This window comes from Lygodium microphyllum, chromosome 28 (assembly GCF_053477565.2).
Source record: "Lygodium microphyllum isolate KBCC chromosome 28, Lygodium_microphyllum_v1.1.10, whole genome shotgun sequence".
NCBI classification, from domain to species: domain Eukaryota; kingdom Viridiplantae; phylum Streptophyta; class Polypodiopsida; order Schizaeales; family Lygodiaceae; genus Lygodium; species Lygodium microphyllum.
Window position 1 is genome coordinate 119955368 of NC_141162.1, and position 11123 is coordinate 119966490.

At 41.8% G+C, this 11123-nt stretch overlaps 1 protein-coding gene across 1 annotated transcript; it reads left to right on the plus strand.

The window, feature by feature from the left end:
* Positions 1–8742: 8742 nt before the first annotated feature.
* LOC148011919 (uncharacterized) lies at positions 8743–10877 on the plus strand. Its single transcript, XM_087670224.1, has one exon. It carries the CDS (start codon positions 8850–8852, stop codon positions 10044–10046), a length of 1197 nt encoding a protein of 398 aa, XP_087526350.1. The 5' UTR covers positions 8743–8849; the 3' UTR covers positions 10047–10877.
* Positions 10878–11123: the final 246 nt, after the last annotated feature.

Below are 11123 nucleotides of genomic sequence, written 5' to 3' on the forward strand. Positions count from 1 at the left end.
GACCTGCAATGCATTTAGCATGTTGGCATACTAAAAAAAAAGGTTTAATCTTTTTAAGATTAACCTTATTTTTAAATTCCACTCCCTATAGATCAACTAATAAAGCCGTGGACTTATTTTTACCGTCCTAACTATCTTGTAAGGGCCATCCCATCTAGGTTCCAACTTCTCTGGAAATAGCTCCCTACGCGCATCGTAATACAGAACTAACTGTCCTTTTTTAAACATATACTTCTTCGCTTTTAGATCATGCAACCGCTTCAGACGCTTAGCCACTTCCTCGTGCAAGAAACTCTGCAATTTGAGCTCATCCAAGTGGGCTATAGTCGTAAACCGCTCAAATAGGGAATCTTCATCACCCAAAGAATAATTGATTGCGAATCTTATGGTCGGCAACTCAATTTCTAAGGGCAAGACACACTCCTCCCCATAAACTAATTTAAATGGGGTGTAGCCAGTGGCTCGTTTGAACGTTATGTTATACACCCAAACCGCCACATATAATTTTGTATCCCAATCCCGTTTCTTTTCAGAGACTATCTTGGATAGGATACCCACAAGCTGCTTATTGGTACTTTCAACTTGTCCATTTGCCTATGGATTATAGGGAGTCATCTTGTTATGCTTAATTTTCCAAGTTTCAGTCAAGATTTTAATCACCTTATTCAGAAAGTGAGTTTCATAGTCTGATACTATTTCCTTTGGTGGACCATAACGGCAGATAATCTACTCAAGTAGGAAACTAGCAGTCTCTTTTGCATTGTCATGCCTCGTCGCCTGTGCTTCTGATCACTTTGTAAAGTAATCAGTGGCTACTGTAATGTATCTCTTTTGGGTAGTAGACAACGGGGTAATAGGATCCACAAAGTTGATGCCCCACTTCTCAAATGGAAGGATAGCCATAATAGGCATAAGTGATTGCTTCCTATTCTCTCGATTATCATGTCTTTGACATGTATCGCATATCTTAACATACTCAAATGAGCTTGGAAGATGGACGGCCACCAATATCCAGCTCTTAAAGCCTTCTGTGCCGTCAACTGCCCAGCAAAGTACCCTCCACAAGTGCAGTCATGGCACTCCTCCAAGATAAATGAATCCTCATCAGGCATCACACATCGGTGATAGATATCATCAACACCATGCCGATATAGTGTTCCTGTGATTAAGGAAAATTTCAATACCTATTGTTTAATTTTCCTCTTCTCGGATTTAGATAAAGTAGCTCCAGTCTCTCCTATAGATAAATAGTGTGTTATAGCAGCATACCAGGAGGGAATGGACATCGTATCAATCTTGAACAAAGTTTCCATGTCACTTCCTTCAGCCAAGACCTCTTTGGGCTCTCTGAAATCCACAAGACATTCCACAATGCCCTATAGCTTCGGTGGCTTGCTCTTGATCTTGTAATCAAACTCCTGCAAAGTGATTAATAACTTTGCTAAATGATTTGGCGGATGTAACTTGTTTAACAATAATCGAAGCCCTTGCGCCTTCGTATAGAAAACCACCTTCTCATAGAGAATGTAGTGCCTGAACTTTTTGGTCGCAAATAGCATTGCAATGCATAAATTCTCCATATAAGTATAATTAATTTTCGATATGCCCAACTTTTGACTAGCAAAAGCTATTGGATGATACCACTTTTCCTCCCAATTTTGGGATAAGCAGCAGAGCTGATACTATGCATAGTGGTTGCTAAAAATATATGAAACATTTCACCCCTTTTAGGTGCTTTAAAAACAGGTGCTTTGGTAAGCTCTTGCTTCACATCGTCAAAAGATACTTTGCAAGCATCACTCCATGTAAACCGACAATTGAAGGACAATAGGTTCATTAGTGGCAAAGCTCTTTCTGCCAAGGCATTGATAAACCTTCGATAATACCTTACCGATGACAGAAATCTATGTACTTCCTTTGGAGTACGTGGCAGAATCATGGCGACTATGACCTTGATCTTTTTAGGGTCAGTCGCAATCCCTACTGAACTGACCACATGGCCTAACAATAGCCCATAAGGGACTCCAAAGACGCACTTCCATGGGTTAAGAGATATGTAGAATTGTCTACAATGCTCAAAACACTTCTGCAAAATGATCAACTGCCTTTCTCTTATGGTGGCTGCCCCCAAGTCATTAATGAATACTTTCAACTCCTTTGGGGAGATGTCACCAAAGGTCTTGTCGATTGTTCTTTGCCACAAACTAGGTGCATTACATAAACCAAATTCCATCGCATGGTACACAAAGGTACCAAATATAGTAATAAATGTCATTTTAAGCTTGTCTTGCTCAACAGTTGCCATTTGATTGTACCGCGCAAAGCAATCCATGAATGAATATACTTCCCTACCCGCTAATTGATCCAAAATTTGGTCAATAAAGGGCAACGGGTAGTAGTCCTTGACTGTTTGCATATTTAGCTCTCTATAATCTACACAAAGTCTGATTTGATTGTTCTTCTTCTTTCTAATCACAACTAGCAAACACCATTTAGAATACTGAACATGGAAGATCAAACCCGCTTTTCGCAACATCTGTAGCTCTTCAAACAACCCGTCCCTTAGTTCAAAAGACATACGCTTTACTTTTTGACGTATAGGGCAGGTTCCTTCCTTTACAGGAATAGTATGCACAGCTAGACTGAATCAGGGACACATAGTCCTCTCTCTCTTTCGAACTGAGCATGGAATCTAATTTAATGGGCCGTGAATCATTACGCGTACCAAGGTCCAACTCAATAATGTCCACATCTCTTATTCAATCTTAAGGCTCTATTGGCTCATTCAATGTTATCTGATAAATGTCCTTTGTAGTGGACCCTTCTTTAGATCCATCGCTTGATGACGTCTCACTACTAGATGGATCACATACTGTTTCTAGTTCGGTAGAGGATAAAGGAGCTCTCTCACTCGGGGGAGACTTAGGGTAAGCATCCACTACTACATGATTAGCACCTCTACCTAGAATCACTCAACCAGCGAGTATATCGACTTGGCAATCTGTTCATAAGATCCATGGCCTACCTAGAAAAACTCGATAGCTAGGATGTCCTACAAACCTTATCACCCTAAAGTCCAAATAGGATTCCACGCTCGCAACTGTAACGTGGACTTTAGTGATGCAACCTTCTGGTTGTCTTAGACTATCATCTGACATCCTAAGAAGTGTAGAGCTGTCCTTTTGAATTTCGATACCTAGCCTCTCCATCAATTCTAAACTCATGATATTGATGGAGGATCCAATGTCCATGATAGCATGCTCTACTAATATTCCATCCATGTATGTTGGAACCCTAGGGCAATGCATTTCAACATGATCGAACCAATCTTCTCCCGCTCATGCTATGCCCAAAGGTTCTACGATATATACCCAATACATAGGATTTTCTTGAATTCCTTACGTACTCCTGGAGAAAGTTTAATCAGTTGCAAGAGGTTCACGTCTGGTTTAACTTCGCAAAGAGAACTTGCTAGATCAAAGTCGTGGTAGTTAGCCAAAGTTCTCTTCTCGCGCCAAACCATTCTCTCCTTTGGCTTTAGTGCCTCTTTTTTAACTTTTGCATTCTTTCTTGGCAATCCCTTATCCTTCTTGGGATCAACTTTACTGTCAATAGGCCTTAAACGTCCACCTTCCATATCAGATTCAGAACTTGCTTTCCCCTAGCCTCTTGCTTAGGGTTTTCCTCGACAAGTTTTAAGTTCCTTTATCACCCTCTTTAATCCTTTGATCTCTTGTTATGGCTCGTAGATTAGAGGTTTCAACATCATTGACATATACATGCTCAATAAGACAGACTCCACTGCCATGAGGCAACTCCTCTACAATAGATTTTTCTCGTTGCAATATTTGACTTGGTCCCTCATCTTGCTGGAGATTATTTCCTTATGCGCGATGGTTAACTAGACCTGGCAGTTTACTCCCTTATTGGAGAGAACTAATCTTACTCCAACAGGTAGCAACTAAGTGGCCAGACTTTCCGCAAATATCGCATTTGACATTCAAACAATTCCTAGGGAAATGCTAGCCACCACACCACTTACAGCTGAATCTTGAGGGGGCACCCTCTTCAGTGCGTCAGCTCCCTATCAAATTCTGCTGCTTCTTAAGAAAATTGACATCCACAGCTATTTGTCTATATTGTTCAGAAATCATATCAGTGTAGTGCTTCGTCGTGTCCTTAACTTTGCCAAGGACATTAGAGGCACTCAACTCATAGTCGCGATCGTCTGTCAGTCATCCCATCGGCCTAACCACTTGATTAGGAATTGGCTGCTGACCTACTGGGACAACATTAGGATTCGTTATTTGGCCTCCACCATGTAGTGGGCCCGTTTGACTAGCCATAAGCATAGTCATACTATTCGGAGGAGCTGGTAACATAGGCAGATTCGGCATGATACTCCCTCTGCCATTCACATTTGACATGGGGTCCCCTTGACTCCCATTGGTCAATGCCAAATTATTGCCATTCCAATTTATCCTTGCTGCATAAGCCACTTGCAAGCGTGACTCTACTCCTTTTGCTTGGGTGATAGTAGTGTCAATGTCGACCAAAGCGACACTACTGAGCTGCACCTAGATATTGAAATCCAATCCATGTAGGAAATATTGCAACTGTGCAGCTGGTGGAATGGGGATATAAGTATTCAGTTTGCGAAGAACTTGCTTTAGCTTCTTGGCATAGGCTTGGACATTCTCATTTGGCTCTTGGCGTGTTACATTCAAGACACGCAACCAATACTGTCCACCTCTCTCAAGAGCAAACTCTCTACGAAAGGCCATGAAGAATTGGTCAGTGCTAGTTATGGTTCCGGCCTCTAGACCGTGATACCATATTGCTACCCTTCCTTTTAACGTCACATTGAAGAACATCATTAGGTGTCCTTCGTCTTGGATTCGATAGTTGAACATGAGCATTTAAAAATCCTTAATATGGAGTTCTCCATCTTCTTCTGCTAACCCATGGAAGATGGGCAAAGGTGCTCCTAATGCTAGTAAATCCAGTGTCCCTGCTGGAATTGCAATGGGTTATGCCATATTCCACATTATTCTCTCACTCCTGCCACTTGGACAAGGCTACTGCCACTCAAATTTGAAGTTTCTAGCAAGTCAAAACTCAAGAAGAAGACTTGGAAGACTCCAGCTCATCACAAGAAGATCAAGCATGAACATCAGGCTCTTTAAGAAAGTGTCTATTGACACTCCACTAGTGTTATTTGGCACTACTTCTTGTGTTATTGGGACACTCAAGAACAACTCACCTTCTGGTATTATCTCAGCTATTTAAAGTTCATTCTCTACAATATTTTAATGTGGAAATGTCAAATTGATAAAACCCCTTGTAAGCCTCATTGTAAGGGACTAGACATTGCCTTGAGCATTTGCTCAATGGTAAGACTTTCCTGTGCCTTTAAAAGGGATATGTTTTATGCACAAATGTCAAGAAAATCCAATGCCAGTGTAATGCCAAGCCATTTTGGTGAACATCATCATATAGCCACCATTGATCCCAAGCTCCAAACTCTATGTATCCAAGCCCAATGTCATAATGTGCTATCAAGCAATGCATTCCAGCAAGTCCCAAAGCTATCCAAAGAGAAATATATCTATCTTGCAAAGCTGCATGGAACCCCAAAATCTATGTATCCCAAGGTTTATGTCATGCAAGCTACATCAATGTACTTGTTTGTATCCATCTCAAACTCACTGAGAAAGAAGACCAAAAGGACCTCACAAAGAAGACTAGAGCACAAGATAATGAAGAACAAGTAAAAGATGAAGAGCATAAGACTAAGACCAACAAAGATCGAAGACTGGAATAAAAGACCAAGAAGATCGAGGACATCACCAAAAGAAGCCAAAGGGAGATGAAGAAGATACTTTCCGCTGCTGCTGACAACAAAGAATTTTTCCCATAGTGGATCTTGTTTTCCCATAGCGGATCTTTATTTCCCATAGTGGATCTTGTTTCCCATAGTGGATGTAAAAGCCCTTACCAAAGATGTAAAGTTTCAAGCCTTAACTTGACTAGGCTGCCAAAGAGCTAGTCTCCCAGGCCATGTCATCATGTAGGGGGGGCAAAAGCCAGCAAGGGTAGAGACTTATCATTTGAAGGGGGTGTTGAGAATAGCAAATGATGCTTAACATGAATTCCCATAGAGGTTGGATGTGTGCCCAAAAGGGGCTTGCCCATAAGTGGCTTTGTATGAGAGAGAGACAATGATGTATGCTCTAGGAAGAGATGTCCAAAATCCCATAAGCATAGTGAGGAAGAGTGGTAATATCCAAAAAGCTATATAAGCATGTACTTGGTTCACCTTTCAATGCAATGCTATCGTACTTTGTACTACACTCTGTGTCATTGTCACGTCCTACTTGAGATTGTGTTTATGAGTCCAAGCATTCAATCTTGGAACCTAATTCACTCAAGTAACAGTTAGTGTCATTTGTCCATGTTGCAATGATTCTAGTCACCACTTTCCAACCTACATAGCTGCAGCCATGCTCAAGATCCGTGTTTTCTCATGAGGGGGGGTCTAGCCTATGTGTTGTGTCTGGGATTATGATCTCTTGCATATCTTTTTCACATGCATTTTTGGCAAATTGCTAGTCTTCTTCCTTAGCTTCTTTATTTGAATTTTGAGAGTGTTAGAAATCAAGCTCCCATATCTTCTTTCATATCTCTTATGTCAGTGTGTGAGATGACTCTAGCTAGATACAACTGTTCATGTATGTGTCATTGAATAAGTCGGTGTAGGGTTAATCTAACTATAGTCAGATGATTGATTAGTTAGATCTAGAGTAACACTTACTCTTATCTTTCAGTCTAGTAGACCTAGTGTGATATATTGAAGAAAATGAATGAGAGCTGATGCTTGTTGGTTCTGCTCCATTCCCTCTCTCTCTCTCCTTCTCTTTTTACAAAAGTGGATTTTCTGAAGTGTTTTTGGCCCTAATGATGGCATTACTTCTGGCCATTTTCAACCACGAAGGTCTGACAATGGGCGATTTGAGAGGCTGGGACTCTTCATTTTCTTTCAAGCATTCTTTGTATAGTGTTGCCAAAGGCCAAAGTTATAGGACACATAAGCGAATTTGCTTATGAGAGCCTAAATCAAAGCTCTCCAGGATGAGGAACTTCAACATCCATGTATTCTAGATGTTTCTCATTTGTGTCGCATATTAAAAAAAAAGAGATTCCTAAATGGGCTAGCAAGAGGGGGATGTCAAGTGGTCTACCCAACCCTTTAGTAATGTCTGGTAGCATATTCCATAAATATGCCAATAAGTGAGGGATTCTTGCGAATGTAGGGCATTTTTTTCTTGAGATAGCCCTTTTTGAACTTCACATGTTGCCAACCCATTTAGACCAAGTTGAGGCCCCAAAAGTAAATACCTTGATCCTCTATTTTCTTTGCTACCTTGTTTTTTATAAAAAACAACCTTAAAGAAACCCTTACCACCATGGTAGACTTGATCCATGGATCATGGTTTGAGAATGGTGTTGAACTAGGCTATAACTTTCATTGCTTTTGGTGGCCTCCTTGTGAAGAAAACTAGTAATACCTTTGTGTTTAATCTAAGAAAATCATTGCAAGCCTTTTTCCCATGAAGAGTAACCTTCTTGGATGGCCCTTCTCCCTTCTCTTCCATGATTTTTTATAGAGATGGAGCGAGAAGTTCAAATATATAGTCAATGGATTAGCCTCAAATTGGAGCTTGTACTCTTTGTCCAAGCTAATTGATGAGTTGCACGTGTAGTGGTGCATGAGTTATGGGATTGTTTGAATAGTGCTTTCACCATTTAAGCCTTTTGATTGATGTTTGCGTTTAAATGAGCTCACAATTGAAAGTTTTGGCAAGCTCCCATGCAAATATCTACATGGGGTATGATGTGGCAAGGTTAGTAAATTTGCTTGAAGTGAAGTAAATGTGCACATGCTTATTTAAAGCTCCACTTGACACACCAAAGGCTTATTTTTGTGCTAGCCTAGCTTCAATCAAAGATTTGCACCTTATTTTCCTAGATTTTGTAGCCTTTTCTTTCATGCGGTAGATAAACTAACATTAAATTTTGAAGCTAGAAAATGTTATCATCAAATGCCTTCTTTTTGTTGGCAATGTAAAAATTCATTTGACATGGAACCTCGAAATTTTTCCTTGAATGTGACAATTTCCTTGACACAATACCTTAGTTTTAGGGAGCAATGGTGCCATTTCACTATGAAAGGACATAATACCTTAGTTTTTTAGGGAGCAATGGTGCCATTTCACTAACAAAGGGCATATAAAACATTCTATAGAGAAACTAAGGCATTAGATGGCATTTCACAAACATATAGTTTAAGTGGCCACCACCATTGAATCGGTTTTAAAACCTTCTCTCTTAGAATCCAAAGGTATCTATCCAGATATTTGAATTTGCTTAACACTAGAACTCAGCAGTCTGTGAACATTGCTAAAGTTCGAAGTGACATGAAACAAGACGTTAGATGAATCAAAGATCTACATGCCCAGAAATGCATCATCATGGGAGATAGGACCCAACATTCCAAAATGGTAGTGGGGTGGCAACAATGTCAAAGTCTCTCATTCCCATTTCTCATTTCTCATTTCTCATGATAGATTACTAAGGGCCCAATGCTGTTTAAACGTTCACATAAATTAAATGAGTACATGTGGCTTGCTTTCATGTTACATACATACTCCATACTACAAAACCCCTCCGAGGGAGCCCATTTTCAAACTGTGGGCCTCCTCTCTCTCTCTCTCTCTCTCTCTCAACAGTACTGTAATGAGAAGAGTGCTTGGCACCCACTACCTCTTGTGTGTCCTTTGTTGGGTGCCATGCCGACACCCCCCCCGCCATTGTCAGCAACAGCGGAAGAAGAATTAGAGCTGATGCCCAAATGCACAGAAGAGCTGAGCTTTTCTTCCTCCATTAAAGCAGAGAAGAGCATGTCCCATGGCCCTCCTCCAAACCTAACCTCTACTCGCTGCAAGCACAGAGTGAACAGAGCATTATACTCTGTTCCATGGACTCTCCTCATTTTGGCCCTGTTGGCTGTGACTTCAGTCAGAGCAGGGGAGGGAGTGCCTTCAGTCAGAACAGAGGAACTAGACGAAGACCAGAAGCTCCAGGTTGCCTTCTCCAATACCACTGCCAATGGTGTCAGAAGAGAAGGCATTGATACTGCTCTCAGGAAATATGCATTCATGGCCCTGGCTCATGCTAGAACAGGCGTTATCTACAATGTATCCCTCCCCCCCTTCCTAGATGGCATCATATGCCAGGCCATGAGGGTAAGATCAGGCAGTGCTCGCCGGCGAGGGCTTACCTTCAATGAGTTCACCCTCCCTCAGGGCCTGGTTGTGGTCACAGGGGGCCCCTTTGTGATCATGGTCTATCGCAAGATCGTCAATTTCACAGTGTATTCGCTGCCTGAGGGCTATTCGTTCGTCGGGCCTGTTGTCGGCATTGTCATATATACAAATACAAACACATCTTTTGATGATGAGCCCCTCCCTGAGATGAATGTGGTGCTCCCCAATGCCTCCATCACTGCAAGGCCCCCCATCTCTAAGGGCCTTCCTCCAAATAGCACGCCCACGTGTGCGTTCTTCGACATCAATGGCACAGTCTCGTTCGACAATGTCAGCTCCGTGCCCAACAACTGCTCTTCCACAAGCCTCATGGATGTGGGTTTGGTCCTGCCATCATCCCTTCTACCCCCTTCTCCATCATATTCACCATCACCAGCCTCGCTGGGGATGGAGCCGCCGGCGTTCTCTCAAAGAAGCGGCTCAAATGTGTGGAAAATTGCTCTGTTGGCAGTGATTGGAGGCCTGGTAGGGCTGGCTCTGATGACCGCCATCGTTGTATTAGGGTTCCGGGTGAAGGACGAATGCAATGCGTCGCGAGTGGAGGAGCCCACAGATGATGACGAGACGCTGCAAACCTCTCTGATTGGTCACACAAGGGCTCCTACAGCTGCAGGTGTAAGAACAAAGCCAAGTCTTGAAACAGGAAGCTTACATACATGAATGAGGTACTCTAGGCAGTACAGGCTGAGGCTGCTGTTATACTGTGGGTTTATGGTAAGCAGACAAAAGGGTTGCCTGCCAAAACCCAGTTGTTGTATCCATTTGCTTGCCCTCATTCAGTCTGAGGTCTTGAAAACATTTTTGATCCTCCAAATGCCTCCATCAAGGAAGTCTAGCTCCTTGTGTTTGCTTTTGTCTGTCATGACCTGATGGATCCATTGGAAAGGAGGCATTTGCTGATACAAAAAGCTTCTCTATGGAGGTCTTTGCTGATTCAAAGGCTGTGGAAAGGAGGGGCTTTCTCATACCATTGACATCTCTCCCTGGTGGTGGTGAACCAACAGGCCCAATGCAGGCTTGGTGAACCTCTCCTTGGGACCATAAGATGTTTGCTATCCCTGCTGCAATGAAGTCATGGATGTGTATTGCTTCTTTGATGGAAGTCATGGGTGTGTATTGCTTTTGGTTCACCACAGACCTGTTTATTATGGTTTTGCTTGTCGTTACAAATCAAGAGACTATGCTGGCTTCAAGCTGCCTGAGGTATATAGCCTTCACTAGAAACCAGGGTTTAGTGTCAATCGAGTGGTTGAATAAATAGCAAGGCAACCCCTAGAGAGAAGTTTTCTGCCTATTATCTTCTTTCAAAATGTAGGTTCAGTTGATACCTAAAGTAGGCTTTAAAGTCTAGGAAACACCTTGCAATTCATGCACTCATTCATTAACTTTTCGTTCTCTTTAAGCATCGTATACCTTTGTAAAACCTTTAGCTCGACCAATAAAGTTTAAGGTCTTAACCTTGGTGATGGGTGTGCATTATTTTGACTAGCATGTGAAGTTACAAAATTGAATTATGAAATCTAGCTTGGAACTTTGCCTATTCGTTGTAATAAGAAAGAACCATGAATAATGCCAGCTCTTTGTTGCTTTAGGCTCCTTATGTATTAAGTAACTCTTGTAGCTTTTAGTTGTTGGTTTTTGTTTTAATTTGTGTCATTGGCAACCCGAATTGGATTATAACTAGGATCTTGAGGGGTGTGTATTTTGTTTTATGTGCCTTTGAGGTGTCTTAAAGTA

Bases quoted from the DNA above. Each gene is read 5' to 3' on its own strand.
- LOC148011919 (XM_087670224.1), top strand. From the start codon at position 8,850: ATGCCGACACCCCCCCCGCCATTGTCAGCAACAGCGGAAGAAGAATTA.